Raw genomic sequence first — 18,711 nt, 5'->3', positions numbered from 1 at the left:
GTCAATTTCCTGCTAATATCCGAGATATGAGTACTAAAATACATGTGGCATTGTTTTCTATGCTGTAGAATTTTCATGCCACCACACACTGTGTGCATGTTTACTACTTTAAAAGGCACTATTATGAATCACTAAAGAAAAGGTACACAATGCTTTACAGTACAAATACATCCATGGAAAAGGAAAGGAATAAGTAGTATTGGGGGGGGATTGAAAAATATTTTTAATTTTGATTAAAAAAAAGCAAAAAAGCTGTTTTGCTAATTTTTAGCTTAAATACTTAACACAAGAACAGACACTGGTTAGGAAGGGGTCAGTCCTTTATGTCTGAGCCTCAAGTGACCTGCTTATGATTTCTGGATTTCCAGCACTCACCTTGACCATACCGCAGTTCAACGAATCCTTAAGATCATTTGCTAGCACACCCTGGCCCTTGGAACCACAGAACTACCTTTCCTTCATGGAGTTTGAGCTGACATTTCGTCCAGATTTAGAGACTGGTGTCCTTTTGTACAGCTATGACACAGACAGCAAGGATTTCCTCTCCATTACCATGGTGGCTGGCTATGTGGAGTTCAGGTTCGACTGTGGCTCAGGAACAGCTGTTATCAGGTAAATGGTGTTGCTTGTGTTTCCTTCCCAACAGTGCCACGGTGCTGATCCAGGAGGAGAGCACTGGAAAGAGTCACAGCCTGTGATGAGGTGTGAGAGCCCCTTGGTCCCTAGTGCCTGTGCTTAGGGAAACATAGAAGCACCAAAATTGTGGTCAAGGGGACAGGATTTTCTTCCTACATCAGTTTATGTTTCAGAGCTTTGTGCTTTGTCTTACTGCAGATGTTAATGTCCGTGTATGGTATTACAGTAATTCCCTTCTTGCCCCTATGACACTGCTCCATAGCTAGTTAGGGGGTCTATAAGTATTTTATGCATATACTTTCTAGCCACAGGATTTCACAATATTGGCACTAATGTGAGCAACCTAATTTTTGGTTTTCAGTTCCAAGCAGGAGTGCCAGGCTGGAGGTAGCACAAGAAGATACACCTCCAGGTCCCTCCACTTTCTCATAGTGATGTTTTTTGAGCGACCTGAGCCTAGTATGCAATTTGTACAATGTCAAAAACATAAATATTTTGTTTAACCTAGTCACCGAGATTCCCAGAAAGACCTTCTGTGAGTGACTCATTGCATCCTAAAATTAATGTCTAGGAGGATAGATGCAATAAAATGCCTCACAAACACTGCTCTCTCTCCCTGTGTTGCTGAATGCTCACTGGGCAGCTGTTCCTAGGCTTTCTGAAAAGGCACTGGGCTGAACAGAGGCACTCAGTATCTTGGATATGGCCCAGGAAGCTGACCTGATACTTAGAAATTATCTATATAAAGCTTATGGAAAATGTGTACGCTGTGCAAGTCTTGCATACCAATGATTCCTGTGGATGAGCATCAGGAATTTTGACTATACTGTGATTAGGGAAAATGGATTTTACACTGAATGAGGACTCAAGCAAAAAAACTCATTCAGTTTTGTAGACAAAATGGGATATGAAATTTCAAGGGAGCAAATGCAAAATAATGCACAAGCCTAACAATGCACAGCTGTGGAAAAACAGTTAGTGTTGTCAGACAGAGAAACATCCTGGAGTCGTCATGGATAGTTCTGTGGAAGCAACAGCAAACTGTTTAGAGACAAATACAGAAACCTAAGTACAATGCAGAGAATTATTAGAAATGGAAGAACGAAGAATGTCTCTGCTGAAGCCCACAATACACCCTGTCTTGAAAACTGGCTGCTATTCTGGTCACATTATTTCAAAAGAAAGTAGCAAAATTAAAAAGGGAGTGTAGTTTTGACATCCAGGAGAGAAAATGAAACATCTTCCACAAAGCTTTTCCACAGCAGGACCTTTCAGCTTAGAAAAGAAAGAGTTTGGTGGAAGTATGATAGAGGTTTTTAAATAATGAGTGGCATGGAGATTAATGAGTATTCTGTATCTTTTTCAATATGCCAAGGAAATAAAGAACCAAAGAAAATTAGACTTTTTTCTTTGGGTTTGGGTTGGATTTTTTTTTTTTTTTCAGAGGAGTACATAAATAAGTTGTGGAAACTAACTGTCACAGCAAGTTACAGATGCCGAAACTATAAATAGGTTTTAAAAAATGGACAAGTTTGAAGAAAGATCCATTGAGGGAGATCAAACACAATTGTACGGATGCAGCCTCTGACTCAGGAAATTGCTAAATGACAAGTTGCCAGAAGCTGGGAGGATATATCAAAGGAAGAACCACTTCATACTTGCCCTATTCTATTCTCTTGCTGAAAAGTGACAGAAATAGCTAATTTTGGAGACCTTTTCTCCAACTCAGAATAGCCCTTCTTACAACAGCCTTCAATCTTTACTGATTGCAGCCTTCTAATTCCTGTTACTGGCAACCATAAAATATTAAAGAAGAATTATTTTTTTTTTTTCTTCCAAGAATATTGCAGCACTTGAAAACACCTTGTACTAAAGTTTAACTGATATGTAGGGCTGTGAAATGTGGCAAGAGCCACAAGCATATGCCTGGGAGTAGAAACTGCCCCTTTCTGTTGGAAAGCAGAAAAGCAAGCTGGATGCCAGCTACTGCCTGAGCTACCTGCACTGGAGGAAAAGAGTGTGGTGAGATAGCTGGCTGATGGGCAAACCCAGGAGACCATCAGGCTTCATTGAAAGTTGTCAGGCTGTCCTGTTAGCTCCTTTTTCTAGATAAAATGTGCAACTTGCTCCCTGTCGTCAGCTCTGTCAGTGATTAAATAAGACAAATAGATTCCCTGCTTTTCATGCTTGCCTGGCCAATGTCCACTTTAAATAGTCTGTCTTAATCATACTACTTCTTGCCTACCCTTTAACAGGGGTATAGGTCTGATCATCCCGATACCTCTGCCATAGGAGCACCAGGCTGTTAGATAAAACATAATCAAAACCCAGCCATAACTTTATAATTAGGATGAGACAGGCTTATTTGTGTATGTCAGCAGCAGCAGTAGGAGAGCTGATGCTGGTGAAGGTCGTGATTTTCTGATGCATCCCAGGATGGAAGCAGCACAGTGTGCTCTGGGGGCTCCACAGGGAGAAGGGATGCTGAGTGGGTGGCCAGATGCAGAACCTGAGCACTGAAATGTCTCAGAGGAGAACTCCTTGGGATTTCCCTTGGCCAAGAGGATCAAGATCTTCATGATCTGCGATCTTTTTTAAGCTTTGGTTTACATGGGGAAAAGTAACCCCACAGCACATGAAGAGGCAGGAGTGTTCAAGCACCAGAAGAAAGCCCGTGATTTGAAGAAAGAGCTTGCAGCTCTGAAGGGATGACTCTGCAAGGCTTAATAATCCCTGATTGTAATTAAATCTAGCAAAGCAGAGTGGGTTAGCACTATGATGACCTAAGCAGCAGAGAGATAATGTTTGTATTGCCACTTACTATGTAGCCAAACCTATCTGGTTCCTTTATATGTATACATTAACTTCTTCAAGGTGATTAGATTTCCTTAGCTATTGATTCACCCAAGATAGTTAAACCTTAAACGGTGCTGCAGAAGAGGAATAGCTGCAGAATAGTGACTACCATTGCTTGATGATATTTTTAATGGAGGTTTTCTGGACCAAGTGTCATTCAGAAGTGCCAAGTTATACTGCCAACATCATAAAAATAGATAAAATGAGCTTTAAGAAAATTTGAAGGATCAAAAAATACACAACAAAAAGGTTGCAAAACTGATGTTGACTGTTCAGGGAAAAAAAAAAAAGAAAATATTATTTTCACAATTTCAAAATTACATGCATTTTTTAATCAGCATTTGAGTCACTTTTGACTCACTATTTCAAATTATAACTTTTTCTTTTTTTTTTTTTTTCTTTTCAAAAGGGGGGGGGGGTTTATTTTTAATTTTAAGTATGCTGAAAATACAAAATATTATTTCATCCCTCGAAATGTGTATTTTTTTCACTGAAGCTAGGAAGTCTGAGAGGTCCTAGATAACACAGTTCTGATTTTTCCAGTTTGGCTTGTAAATCGAGCACCAGTTTCCAGTCCTCCTGGAGGAAAGGCTGCAACATCTCATTTAGACATAAAATGCTTTAACCAGTGTAGTAAAATTACACTGAAAACAAGATACAAAGATCTACAGAACTTGAGAAGGGGAATGTGGTTTTGCCCTTCATACAGGCTGCTATTCATATTAGTGCTGTGCAAGTAAAGATTGTAAGCGCTGTTTAAAAATGCTTCCTTTGAGACTGGTGAATACTTTGCACCACTGGGGATTATTGTTCCTAGCCAAGATCTCATCACATCATTAGGATCATTTTTTAATTACTTCCCTTTTATGTACAGCATCCGGGCTGCACGTGTGTGTCTGTAGATGTCAATGTAACAGGATGCATAAATAGAGCTGATAAGAGAGCACAAAGTAGTTCTGTTTTAAAAGAGGATGAAGAATGTGGGGCTAGACCAACCATTAAGTGGAAAGCTTTTAGTGAAATGAGGATGTACAGCTGAGACAAAAGTTCATTTTTATATGTTATAAGTGACTGAGCAAAAAAACTGGACAGAGGTAGCTAAAGTGTGTACTGGGGATAGAGTTTAATTTATAAATAAAACTAGAGTGCTTGTTATTTGCTCTAGAAATATGGTCATTCCTGATGGGACACAGAGGATTGTTACTTCCTTATAAGGGAAGAATCACAGTGTCTGATATTTATTTTTATTTAGAAAATCGTCCCAGAGGACTTGACTTTTTAACATTACAGAGTATCAGAAAGGCACAGTGTGACATGCTTGAAAATTTTCTTGCCCTTAAACAGGAGTGAAGAACCTGTCAGTCTGGGTCAGTGGCATGAATTGCGAGTGTCTCGCACTGCAAAGAATGGTATCCTACAAGTGGACAAGCAGAAGCCAGTGGAAGGGATGGCAGAGGTGAGCTTATCACAGACTTGTCTTGAATGCAGCTGTTGGACTGTAAAGGGATTGCATGGTAGACTGCACACCCTGCTCTCGAAGCTCTTACTAGCTTAAAACAGTATATTCATTAGGGCAACATCTTCTTAAGCCCTGAGCTGGGAATTTGTATAAGACCTTCCCCCTGAGGACAAGGATACCTGTAAAGGCAGGGATCCCACTGGAATCTGACTGTACCTGCTCTTGACATGTAACTGGACTCAGATTTTTGTGTCTGGCTCATATATCTTCCCGAGGTTCTTTTGTGGGTGCTTGTTGTGCCATAGTCTAGTTGTGGTGTTAGGACATGGGTTGGATAATCTTGGTGATCTTGAAGGTCTCTTCCAACCTAGGAATTCTGTTGAATTCTGTTGGATTCTGTTGTTGTTGTTGAATTCTGTTGAATTTAAATCTGTTGAGCAACATGTGCAGTATGAGAGCTGTAATTTGGAGAAGTATCATGCTGAAAAGCATGTGCCCAGTCTTTTTTTACCTCTTTCTGAATATTGTCCTGGAAATGTAGGTCTGAAGAGAATTGTTTCTTTGTCTTCTTCTTGGAAAAGTGATTTGCAGGCCAGAGTAAGGGCTAGAGTAATCAGACAGTTGATGACTTGCTTTTTGTTCTTCACTCACCAAGTGATCATAGTGAGTCAAATTTACAATAAAGTGAAATTGTACTTGTACCAAGCAGGATATTCACTCTAAGAACAAAAATGCATGCATAGAGGTACATTTTCTGTCTTGATAAAAGCCAAGGCTAGACTTGCTTAGAAAATGTCTTTTACCCAGTGGAGAGTGCAGTCAGAAAAGCAGCCTCCAGATCCCATAGCAGAAAAATCCCATATCAGGTCTTTCGGCAAACTGGGAAGCTTTTATCAAAGCTTTGACTTTTCTTCAAAAATTTAAATAAATTGAAATTCCAGTTGTCTGTCAGGGAACAAATTGAGTGACAAACATTTGGCTGAAGCACTCAAGACTTCATTAGATAGATGGGTTAAGGTGAACACTCCCAATTTTTTTCTCGTAAGTGCTGCAGTGCAGTGCTCCAGGAGGAGGGTGGCTGGGAGCTGCCAACCATGAAAGCACAGAAGCTTCTGCAGGGCTGGAAATACACAGTTATTCTGTCTTTAGTTGCTAAATATCTTCCTATTTATTCCATGACCCTGAATATTCCCATCTCAGGTATCCTAAGCAACTGCTTCTGGTAATTGATGCAAACTCACTGTTTCTTTCATTTAGCCCCACAACTTAGAGCAGGTTATCTCTTAGGTGTTGGAAATACTGAATGAGTCTCTGTTGCATGAACTTTGCTCTGATTTTAGCTTTATGAACCTAATTCATAGATTAGGTTATAGATTTACATCAGTGTACCTCAAGTCTTCGCAAATAAAGCTAGATGTCCCGTCAGAAAACATGATGAGTCAGTTTCCTTTCTTTCTCCCTTCAGTATTGCCATTTTTAAATACCTGACATTTTTCAGCTACTTCTGACTGGGATAATGTAAAGTCAGGCAAGAGTGTCCTACAATGGCTTTCTTCATTGTACAAAGAAAAGGCACTGAAATATGCTATAACAGGCTATGACAACTCATGTAGGCTAATCTGAAGATACAAGCATGGTTCCAGCTACTCTAATAAAATGTTATTCTGTGTTTCTTGCAGGGGGCTTTTACACAGATTAAATGCAGCTCTGAAATATTTGTTGGTGGAGTCCCTAATTATGATGATGTGAAGAAGAACTCTGGGATCCTCAGACCCTTCAGCGGGAGCATCCAGAAGGTATGTGCCCAGAAAAACACACTGCAGGCATTTATTTCCATTGCATCCAGTGCATGTTTTTTGTGCAAACCTGCCCTTATTCGACTGGCAATACTCAAAATAATCAAGGATTTCACCTCAGGAGCTCACCATAAACTGGTTAAATTATTATTTCACAGTGAAAAGTCCACCTAGTGCCCTCTTACACCATGGTGGAGATGCACACTGTACTGATTTCCCCTCTTATAATTTTATATGGGGTATATGAATGGAGGAGATGCTTTCTATTGTTGGCAGGCATTAGGGATAATGTTCCCATGTGGTCAGGTGAGCATGAGTGCAGTTTACATCAGGCCTAGTAAATAATCAAATGAAAGTGCAAACTGAACTTAGCATTTTTCTGTCTAAACATACTTAAATAACTCAGGTAAAGTTGGAAGGCTGGCCCTGAATCTTCAGAATTTTAGAAGAGTGAATTATTGGATCAGCTGAATGTAAAGAAATAACAAATAGAAACAAAATTTTAAAAATAGTTTTTTATTAAAAATTTAAAAATTTCTACAGTTAACAATTGCTTGTGGACAGAAAAGTAATTGTTGTTCAGTGTAAATGGTTTCATTACTTGGTCTGACATTTTTAACTGTCTTTGTCAGCTGTCCAGCAGAAAACATGAAGTTCAAGGAAACTGGGGGAGTGAGTCACAGTGATAGGAACAGGTCAGACATATGAACCTCATTGAGAAGGTAGACACGATGCATTTTGGGGTGCAAGATAGAGAGCCTAGGAGAAATTAACAGGGGTTACAATTACAATAACAAGGTGAGGGGTTGAATGCTACAGTAAGGGCACTGATAAAGACTGGGAAATGTGGACTGTGAGCCCTTATCTCTATGATGTACCTAGTAAGGTGGATTTGTATTCTCAGAGGCATGAATGGGATGCCAAGGAAAAGTACTGCCTGCCTTTTGGGCGCTGGGAACATTTAGTTGCCTGCCTCACCCATAGTAGGATTCTGGAGAACCATGCAGAAGTAGAGCTGCAAACATCACCAAGTACTGGAAAATATGCAGTGTAAAGAAAGACCTAAGATCTCAATATGTTTAGTTTAGCCAGATAAGGCTGAGAGGTGACTTTATAGTGGTCTTCCAGTTCCTAGACTGAGGGTTAGATTTCTTTGGATGGTGCTGGAATTATAAAGAGAAAGACATGAAGAGAAACAAGGCCTGGAAACTGAATAAAAGGTTAAAACAAGAAACAAAATTCACGTTCTTTATGGGTGTAGGCTTATTAACCTCTGGAACAATGTAGTCAAATTTAGAAGGAAACTGCAAACATAACGGAGTCACATTACATGACAGGACTGGATGTTTTTTCTGCTGTTACAGTTGTGCAGTGCTTGATGCAACCTCTTCTCTGGGTAGGATCCCCTAAGGTGGATTGTCCGAGTTATGCAGGAGCCAGAGCAACCATTGCCTTTCTCACTTCTGGCCTTAAAATCTGTTGTTTGTTAATATGTACTTATTTTGATGTAGCTGAAATCAGATGCTGTGCCTGCATGCAATCTCTCTTGCCAAGATGTCAGCTGAGATTATACATATGTTGGTTTATTTTGAGAACATATGCTGCTGACATATTGGAAAAACCCCAGCATTTAGCAGTTCTCTTCCATTTATATACAAACAGTTATGTGTAGTCATTATTTATGTTTTTCATTCATCTTAACTCTAGCTTCTTTCAGGCAAGATGAGATACTAGAAAGCAGTAGAAAATGTGAAAAACAAGCTGTTCTGCTTAGTATTTCTGTTGTCAACACTCATCTCCTGGGGGGTTTTCTGATCTCAGAAATACTTTTCCTCAGCAGCACTCATCTAATTTTACCATCCCAGCTCATGGTTCAGCTACAAAGCATCACATCAGTGTTCAGGCACAGGCCTGGTAAATTCCACACAGTTTCACCCCTTACAGGGGTTGCCTAAGGCTGTTTCACAAGACACAAAAGAGATTAATCTCCAGTGGATCGAGGGGAGGAAAAGTATGAGTTGGACCTCTGCAACTGGAAAATACACAAGAATAGGGTTTGGGCCAAGTTTTGAATGTTACATTTCTCTGAAGTCTTTCAGAGGAATTTTCTAACTAGCAGTATGATACTCTGGATTTGAAAGTTTTTACAATGTGTTTTCACACCTTTCTTTTTTTTTTTTTAATACATAGATTATCTTGAATGACCGGACAATTGATGTGAAACAGGATTTCACTTTTGGAATCAACCTAGCAAATGCTGCCCACCCCTGTGTGACCTCACCATGTGCAAACGGAGGCACCTGTGTTCCCAAGAAGGACAGCTACGAATGTGACTGTCCCCTGGGCTTCGATGGGCAACACTGCCAAAAAGGTAACAATGGCTGGATATCAACCCAGGGATCTGGAACTGGTCACAAAAATAAGGAAGGTTTAACACCTACAACTGCTGCTGTCCACATGCCTTTAAATAGAAACCCCAGAGGCCAGAGCTCCTCTGTCATCCGTGCATTTTCCATGTATCTAGGGAAGAATTTGTTTTGTTATTTAGGAATGTGGTAACAGTTATACCAGCACGGGGCTAGGATCCATAGATAGCAACCTGGTATCTGGTTGCTTGTGGTGATGAACACTGAACACTAACAGTTCATACACGTCCCTAATTGTGCAGCGCTGTAAAAAGGGGGAATTCCTGCCAGGGTCCTCCAGCCAGCAGTTATGTTACATCCTGAAGCATGAGCACGGATAACCCTTGTAATTTTATCCTCTATACAGCTGACAACAAACACTGTTCTCACACACAGAAAGGTCTGCTCCTGTTTTAGACACTGACTACTCTGATGGAGATTTCACCATCTGCAGAGCTCCTGCCTTGGTGAGGCAAAGGAGACCACCAAGGAGGAAGACTCATCCACATGCACATTACTCTCTTTTCTTCAGAGCCACTGTAATAGTTCAAATCTTAGATTCAGGAAATGGGTAAGAGTGCAAGAAAAGTGTTTAAAAAGTGCGCTTTGGGTTATTCCACTAGATGGAGTCGTTTAGCTTCTGTCAAGCTTGAGTTTAAAAAACGCCTGAGGGACGGTTTTGTAATGTAAGAGTAAACTAGGTTCAAAAGAACTGGCTGACATTATTGTCTTCACCCACTGTTTCATTTCTCACAGTCACAGACTTCAAAGTTAAATGTAGTGGTTTTGGTTAAATTGTGATGAATGGATTGGCCTTTTTTTCAAAACAGACAATATCTTGGAACAAAAGCATTATATTAAAATGCAATGCAAGAAACCCCTTTGCTTACGTTGTTGTGGTCTAACTAAGAGCTGAAACAACGTCATTTACCGTGTTTTTTTTGTAGAGAGGCAGGAGAATTGGGATTTTGACTGTCTAGGTATGTGCAGGGTGCTAAATTCCTGACTTCAAGACGGTATCTGCAGATGTACTGACACATCTCCAGGAGCAGTCAGTCAAGGGAATGCTTTGCAGCCTGGGTGTGTGACTGCCTGCCTGTTTGGTGTGCAGTGCTGGGGCCACAGCTCCTCACCTCTGCTCAGCTCCTGGCCTGTGCTGAGCCCAAGGAACTGTGTCTGAGCTCATGGTACCAGCAGTGGTGCCACTTGGCTGGCATGTCCTCCCTGTTGTCGCCTCAGTGGGTGTCCAGGCTTTCAGAGACAGTCTGAAGCACCTTTTGCCTATGACTTAGCCAGATCCTAAGGTGCTGCTTCCTATGTGAATCCAGTCGTTATTCATTTTTAAGAGTGTCCAAAAGCATGAGCCACCTGGCTTCTGTTCCTGCTACCTGTGGCTCCTGTTCAGGTGCAGCTCAACCTGGTTGCACTTATGCAGCCTCAACTGCCACCAAAAATTGAGGTGTGCAGAGAGCATGGAGATTGCTCCTGAACCTCAATCTATGACAGCCTTGATGAGAACCCCCTGAAGCAGATTCCTCAAAATAATCCTTACCTGTGTCTCTCTTGGGGTGTAGACATGATTAAGGTGAGATGCACATCTGTGTCCATTTCTATGTCACAGCAGGGTTTTGGTCAGTGTACTCAGAAGGTATGTGAGGTGAAGGTGCTGTCTCCATCCTTCTTGGTGGTAGGCTGATGTAAAAAACCCAAAAAGGCAAAGTGCTTGTGAGGGACTGCACCTCATTCTTCAAAATACACACACCACTTAAAAACTCAAGTAATGATGGTATGAGGTCTATGAGATATTGATTCATATTGTAATGGATCATTAGCTGAAGACTCAATAGAGTTTTTGCTGGCATTGCTAGGTTTTATATCTTCTGTCCAAGCTTGCTAAAGGTATTTTTATACTTTAACTGCAAGATGGGATAGAAGAGCAAACTCTTGTTTTCCCTTGGCTAGAGCTGATCCCTGGGTAAAACCTGGTGGGTCACTGGGATTTGAGAAGCAGGACTAGCAGAAGGATTTGCTGCTGATCCCACCTGCCTGTCCCTTTGTGTGTTTTGAACAGACAAATATAGATATCAGAAGCAAACCAATAATGAAAACAGTGTATCTTCACAGGTGATTGTAGCCACTTAGGCAAATGGTAGATGGGATATTACACATTTGCAGAAAAGTGAGCATGAAATTGGACTAAAGGAGATTTTTATGCTTTAGAATAATAAACTCAGAATGTTCTTGTTTTGTTTTGTGCTGACTCACTGCAGAGTGTGGAAGTTACTGCCTAAACAGTAAGTACTGCAAATTCTGTGAAAACTGCTCTGTCATTGTGTGATTGTCTGGATGCTGGGTTTCCATTAAGCCTGGCAAGTTTCTGTCATTAAGCCAAAATATTTCTTAACCTTATATAACACTTCCTTAAACATTGTGTTTTTGATATTTCAAACTGCATCCAAAGCATTTGCCAAACTCAGAACAGTGGTTATAGAGCTGGTCCACGTATTTGCAGAGCAGAGGGGCCAAGCAGCTGGGTGAGGGTTTTGTGGTATGACTTCAGGCTTCCCTGCAGTCCAGAGCTCACTCCTGCTTGTCATGAGAGCTTTGGTGTTTGTCTGCTGAATTGTGATGAACAAAGCACAGAAGTGTTTAGGCCTAGATCTCCTTATTGGCCCTGCTCCCTTCCAGCTGCAAAGATCCTGGCTGCATCAAGAGTACTGCTAAAATGTGCTTGTTTTTCTGCACTCAAATTCATTGAAACAAATGAAGAGCAAGCAGAGGTAAATGCCCATTAAGCTCTCTAGAGGAAATCAGAGTACTCTGGCACAGGCAAGGGTCGCTGCATGGCATGTGCACCTTCCCCAGCTGAAGGCAAGAGCAGTGGGGCTCTAGTGCAGGAGGTGAAAGGGGAGCAAGGGCTCCTTTCATGCTCTGGTGCCATCAGAGGCTGTCCAGTGCAGGAAGTGTCAGACCTGGTGAGCAAAGTTTGGCCAGTGTAACACAACTTTTGCAATCTTCCAACTACATTGGCAGGCTGCAGGCTGAACATGGCCTGTGCTGGTTTCTCTAGACGCATTAGGCAGCTTTCCTGATTTCACTACGGGTGAAAACAGTCATTCATCACCATCTAAAATTCTCAGTCTTGGCGCCTAGAGCTAAATTTCATATTGCTGTTTCTGGCTACCAGACTACACCAATTGTTGCATATCTGTGTCACAGTGAGCTCTAAAAGACCAGCCAGACCCTGTGTTGTGTAAAGGAAGTAAGCATCCTTGCCATGGAAAGCTCAAAATTTATATAGATTACTGGGATTAGCTGTTGGTTGAAGGGATTATTCCTCAGTAAGAAAATAGGATGAAGGCATCTATTTTAAGCCATTTATACAACTGGCTTGTATTACTGCAGCAGTCAGTTGTGGAAGATTACCAGCAAACTGTAGGATGTTCACTCAACAAAAAAAAAAAAAATAAAAATCAGTGCTCATAGCCTGGTGAAGGGCTCTGTATCAGGGATGTTCCATGATTTATGTCACACAGCTGAGTTATTTTGCCAAAGTCTTCTCCATGGGCAGCAGTGCACCTACTCCAGTTCTGGCTGCAATGTTTGCCACTGTCCCAGGTGTACACCGCAGGGGTGCCTGGGCTGTCCCTAGAGAAATGCTGTATGGGGGCACAGAAAACAACCCCCAAGGCTGCACTGCAGCGTGGAATGCACCAAGGGGCTCTGCAGCCTCTGCCATGCAGCCTTTAGCATAGCCCCTGTTGTTTTCAATAGACTAAAGTGATCTGGGTCTCTGGACTCTGTAACTCCTCCCTGGAGACAGCGTGCCCCCACACTCAGCCCAGGGCCGAGCTCAGAGCGGGCAGCAGCCGCTCTGTGCAGTCACTGAAAGAGAAAACAGTGAGCTGGGGGCTGTCTGTGCTGCCTCTCAGCCTCCTTCTGCAGGGTGAGAGGTCCCTAATGCTCTGCTGGCAGCTGGGGGGGAGTTTCTTAGTCTATAAACAAAGGTGGTTGATGTATAAGCTTTGGCAGGAGGGAGCGCTGAACCACATGGAGAATCAGGAAATGTGGAAATGGGGGTAAAGAGAAAATTTGCAATGTTTTCCCAATACTTCATAATTTTCTGCACTAACATTTGTGGTGGAGCAATACTTTAGGCTCCTGACATGGAGGCTGTAAGTAGAGGGACTGCCAGCCATTCAAAGTCCCTTAACTACTGCCCCTAGATTCAGATAAAATCTGGCAGTGCCTTTTTGCAAAGCAGCGTGTGTTCAGCTCAGTTCCGTGCCACTGGAAGGTACCTGTCACTGCAGGAGTAAATCAATAAAAGACTCTTGTCTCTTTTTTTCCTTCCATTTCCAAGTTAGCTCTCTCACACTCATCTTCATTTTTTGTATTTACTTCTCAGCCATTACAGAAGCAATTGAAATCCCACAATTTATTGGTCGCAGCTACCTCACGTATGATAATCCAGATATCCTGAAAAGGTAATGTATCTCCTGTGGACCTAAGTATTCTGTTTCTTAAGTGTTATAATGTTAGGAGCCTTATGTGGGAGAGTATAGTATATTTACATGTTTTAAGCTGTATTTGTAGTATTTCTAACTGTGTTTCTGCCATATTTTTAAATTTCAAAGAAAAAATACATTTTAAGTGCATATCCTTGTGGCTTAGCTTGTTATATTTGAGCATCTTGCAGCCTGTAAAGAAAATAACACATGTATGTCTGGTATGGAGAGGGGCTGGCTCTTCCCTGAGGGCAAAGAACAGACATACAGAGCCTGTGTCTCCAAAGAGACTGAGGACCTTAACCCCTTTTTAACTGCTGTGTTGGTGTAACATTTAGATCCTCAAAGTTACTTTTTTGACTGCTCTGTATCCTAGAACATCCCCACATTCCAGCAAATTCCAGCTTGTTTCAACAAACACCCCCGTCTGCCTTTATTTCATCCGCTGAGTAGAGAAGGGTTCACCAGTGTCCTCACCTGCCATTTGGTGCCTCTTACCTACTGGCACTTTCTGATTTGCCCTTCTTATGCTTTTTCCACTACCTTTGGAGGGCATCACATCTACTGAGCATTCTCAAAGTCTGTTTTTTGGGCTGGATTTCACACTAGGCTAGAGGAGAAAAGGATTTTCTCTTACTTGTGTGGAGTAACCTAGCAGCTATCGTGTTTGAGATTATGGAAAAATGAGTTAAAGTCCCCTACTCTGAAATTATGGAAATGGGGATATGAACCAGCATCCTTCACAGGTCAGCATTTAAATGAGTTGCAGGACAGTAACCCACCAGACCAGAAAAGAAATACAGCATCATTTTTCATACTTTTTTTAAATAAGACTGGCACAATGTAGTATTTTACTATTCTTTCCTACTTCTGCATAAACAGGGTATCAGGAACAAGAACAAATGTGTTCATGAGGTTTAAAACCACGATGAAGGAAGGCCTTTTGATGTGGAGGGGAAACAGTCCCATGCGACCCAACAGTGATTTCATCTCTCTAGGCCTGCAGGAGGGAGCGTTAATATTCAGGTAAAGTTTCTCTCCCTTGTTTGTGTAGCACACAGGGCTCAAAGGAGTTGCTACAACACATACAGAGCATTTGTCCCTTGGCATAGTGTGAGAACTCTCATCCTCAAAGGTTTGCTCTATGATGGGTCCCATCTGCAGTTTGGGAAAGGATGTAAGTTGAAGAGGTAATGTGCAGCAAGATTTGCATCACTCCTCCTTCCCAATTTTTCAAACATCAGGGCTTTATTGTGATTTTCTGAGGGATTTCTTATGAGTGGATTAATACTGTTGGTAAGATCCCCAGATGCCTCTTAAACCCATCTCAGTCAGGCAGAGCAGGACAGGGCTGGCAGGGCTGGAGGACAAACTTTGGTGGTGCTGGTGCTCACTGTGGACTCACTCATGTGGGAGCAGGAGCACCTCAAACATCCAACCCTGTGACACACACACAGCTGTCACCACACCTTGCTTCTGCCACCATCCTCGGAAACACTTGATTAAGCAGTAATACTGCTGTCAAAATGGTGAAGTTGGGGAGTATTGGGAAATGCTGGGGTCTTGCTCCAGAATCTCTTTCTCCCCTGCAGACACTCAGGCAGACCCTCTGCAAGTTTTTGTGTGGTGCTTTTTTGGAATTCCTGTGTTTTGAAAGCCTTGTGTTTCCTCATGATGCACCTTTAGGTTGCATAAGACCAATACTGAAACTGCAAACTACAGATGCCATCACTGTAGTGGGACACCACTAATCATGTGGCAGAGAGCTCATTATATAAGCTAATTTTTTTACTTAACTGGCTGCTCTTTGCTACCATGGATGTATAGATAAGGTACATGTTTCTACTAAAATTAATTTCTTTTAAGCTTTTTTTTTTTAAACATGATTTATCAGTGGCTAACTTGGCAAAAACTCTTAGTTTCCTCATTGATTTATAAACAAGAAATTGACTCTGCAGAAGTGGTGCATTTTTTAAATGTCTTTGGGAGGGAATGTCTTTCTGAGATGCATGGTAGTAAGTGGACACTATTCTGTTTCTGAAGTGCAGCACGGTTCTTATTAGGTTGTTGCTCTTCCCCAGAGATAAAGATAGTCAAAGGCTTTAGACCAAACCAGCTGAATTTTGCTGAAATATTTTTACTTTCCACATTAATTTAGGATGGTAAAAAATTAAGGTACCAAAATAAAACCCTCATAAGCAATCACTGCTTACTAAAGGAGAGCATCAAAAAAGATGGTGAAAGGAAAAATGCAGAAAAAGAAATCATTCTGAAAGATTGATCTCTGTACCAGATTTTAGTCTTTTGAGAAATGAGGTAAAGAGACTGTCAGGACTGTGAATTGGTCAAAAGAACTTTCCTGCACCCCAAGTTTAGATGCCTGTGTTCTGATCCAGTTTGAAACCCAAAACACACTTTCACTTCCATGTTTTCTATGGCCTTATTCCCTGTATAGTGTACCTGCTGCTATAAATTCTTTCTGTTGCTCCCTGCTTCTGTCAAAGATTATTTCACTGTTGTAGGGGGATAGCTGTTGTAGAGGGATTCATTAGGGATATGAATTTCATTTCTGTTATAAAAGGTCTAACATTTTGATGCTATCCTGAATACCCAAATCCTCTTGTTTTTGACCTAGACTGGTATCTGCAACCTGGGTAAAAGGGGGTGCTTTCCTGAAACTCACCTAAACCCCTGGAGAGGAAACAAATTTAGGGTAACCAATTTGCTCTGGGCAGCTCACAGTTTAATGTGCTGTTCTTGAGAACCCCACCCTGGCCATGAGTTCATTCCATGTTCAGTCTTCTTTAAGAGACAGGGATGTTGGCTTTAATCCCTCCTGCTTTGTACAGGCTGAAGTCCAGCAGCTGCCAGCTCATCCTGAGCCCTCAATAGCTCACTGTGCTGCAGCAGCTACTTCTCTTTTGTTAAGGTTGGCCCAAGCTTCAGGGACCCAGAAATTAAGATGGCTGAAGTCTAAACATGACTGGGACATAATATCTGCTGAGTAATTTTAATAGAAGCAAACACAAGGAAAAATTAGAGCGGCAGCTGAAGGAATCACATTTATTAGACTTCATATTTTCTAACATCACAGGTCTCAACCTTTCCTATATTTCAGATGATTTCTAGATCTCTTATAGGTCACATGCTTATTTGCTCTTGTAAAAATTTATTTATTAACCATGTTTGCAACTTCCCACTGCTATCTCTCATTAGGCCAAAAGTCTGTAGATCACTGACTTTCATAATCCCCTGCTTTGGGGAAGAATGGCCATGCAGAAGCTCTCTTCTTGCTCCCATGGGAAGGTGGTGATGGTACCCACTCTGACTCAGGGAGTTTTTCCTCCTTGTCTATGAGACCGACTTGGCAAAATAAGAGCACTGCTGCTGAGCCTCCAAAGGACTCCACTGGTTGCCCCAAAAGCCAAGCCAAAATGAAGTAAGGATGCCTGAGCGACTTGGCAGGCAACCAGTCCTTTCAAGAAAGTCGGTAACATTCAAATTTTTTTTGATTGTAGCTACAATTTGGGCAGTGGCATTGCTTCCATCACGGTGAACGGCTCTTTCAGCGACGGCCGGTGGCACAGAGTCAAAGCTGTTCGGTAAGTGGGCAGGCTTCGTCTGGGAGGCACTTGGGAGCCACCCTGCTGCTAAAGATGCTGGCTGGCATGTCTGGGTGCTGGTGGGGTGTGAATCACTGAGGCCCCACACTCACACGTCACTTAGGAGTGGAACTGTTAGCAGCTTGGCTTTTTCAGGATGATGTACACAAGGATTGCTGTATTTGAGGTGACAGTGCCAGCTCGGCACAGCTCGAGGCAGGCTGCCAGAGTCATGCAGAGCTATTCTGGGGCTGTGACAGACATTCTACTAAACCCCTACCATTTCAGTTAGGAGTATTTTTCTTTAATGCCTGCATTTTAAAATTCCCTGGTGAGCATTTTGCGGGCTGGCACAAGCACTGGAGCACAGACAGTGTAAACCTAGTTTTTCTATTTGGAGGAGGTGCAGACATCTTGCAGTGTATATATAACTCATATTTATAACTCATTACCTCATGGGAGGCAACTGTGTCCAGCAGGGAAAGCATACATCCCCTGTCTTCGTGAGAGGCTGATTCCCTGGAAATCAGTCTGACATTTAGCACAACTTGTTACCAAATTCAGTGAGAATAGGAACCTGTCAAGTAGCTGTCAATACTGTTATTGACCATATGTAAAATGTCCCTAGTGAGAAACAAAACTACCAAGAAGTAAGTTTTACCATAGCTTACCCATTTTTTTTCCCTGCTGTTACATTTGATTTTTAACAACAGGTCAGAATGTGCTCTCTCCCTTATCTGTCTAATTTGATTCTTTTCCAGCACTTTCTGCTTTGCAAATGTGTCTTGTACACTTTGCAGGTCTTTGACATCTATTAAAAAAATCCTAAAACCTGGAAAGTCTGGATGGCCATAGTACACTGTGGGACTTCCCAGTCCCAAGCCTTCACCCTGAACCCTGCTAAGCTCTGAGTTGCCCTGGTCTCCCGGCAAGTAGAAGATGCTGCTGCTCCTCCTCCTGTCCCGTTGTAGGCTGGATGAATGAGAGTGGTTTGCTTTTTGTTTCAGGGATGGACAGTCTGGCAAAGTAACCGTGGATGATTACGGTGCCAGGACCGGTAAATCCCCTGGGAAGATGAGGCAGTTAAATATCAATGGAGATCTCTATGTAGGTGAGTGCTAATTATTTGCATTCAGGACACAGATGCAAGGTCAGCTGCAAGGCAGGGACCAGCTCCTGGTGGAGGTGTCACACAGCAGCTTCTCATCTGCCACAGCCTGTTTTATGTGAGGAGGCCTCTCTGAGTGGGATGGGGGAATGAGTGTGGGAAAGGATGAGCACCATGGGACACTCTAAGGTACTCCTGGCAGGTACATAGAGAAACAGAAGAGGCAGCTGGAAGCCCTGCACCTGGGCACAAGCTTATTCAGCTCTTACTGATGCTACAGTTTCTGCAAAAAATAATTAGCATCTTAGTTCATTACCTCTGTACTTTCAAGCGCTTATAAT

At 42.0% G+C, this 18,711-nt stretch overlaps 1 protein-coding gene across 2 annotated transcripts in view; it reads left to right on the top strand.

Moving 5' to 3' along the window:
• Positions 1-18,711, top strand: part of EGFLAM (EGF like, fibronectin type III and laminin G domains) — a 73,405-nt gene that overhangs the window by 53,459 nt on the left and 1,235 nt on the right. For both annotated transcript variants that reach the window (XM_023943885.2, XM_086867295.1), the window contains exons 15-22: positions 369-612; positions 4,837-4,948; positions 6,631-6,747; positions 8,938-9,118; positions 13,561-13,639; positions 14,543-14,686; positions 17,179-17,262; positions 18,270-18,373. In XM_023943885.2, coding sequence (XP_023799653.2) covers positions 369-612; positions 4,837-4,948; positions 6,631-6,747; positions 8,938-9,118; positions 13,561-13,639; positions 14,543-14,686; positions 17,179-17,262; positions 18,270-18,373 — 1,065 coding nt within the window. The remainder of the gene's footprint in view (positions 1-368; positions 613-4,836; positions 4,949-6,630; positions 6,748-8,937; positions 9,119-13,560; positions 13,640-14,542; positions 14,687-17,178; positions 17,263-18,269; positions 18,374-18,711) is intronic.

Source organism: Cyanistes caeruleus, chromosome Z, assembly GCF_971803275.1.
Source record: "Cyanistes caeruleus chromosome Z, bCyaCae1.hap1.1, whole genome shotgun sequence".
Lineage (NCBI taxonomy): Eukaryota > Metazoa > Chordata > Aves > Passeriformes > Paridae > Cyanistes > Cyanistes caeruleus.
Note: the sequence above shows the minus strand (reverse complement) of the source record. Positions and strands in the feature narration are given on the sequence as shown.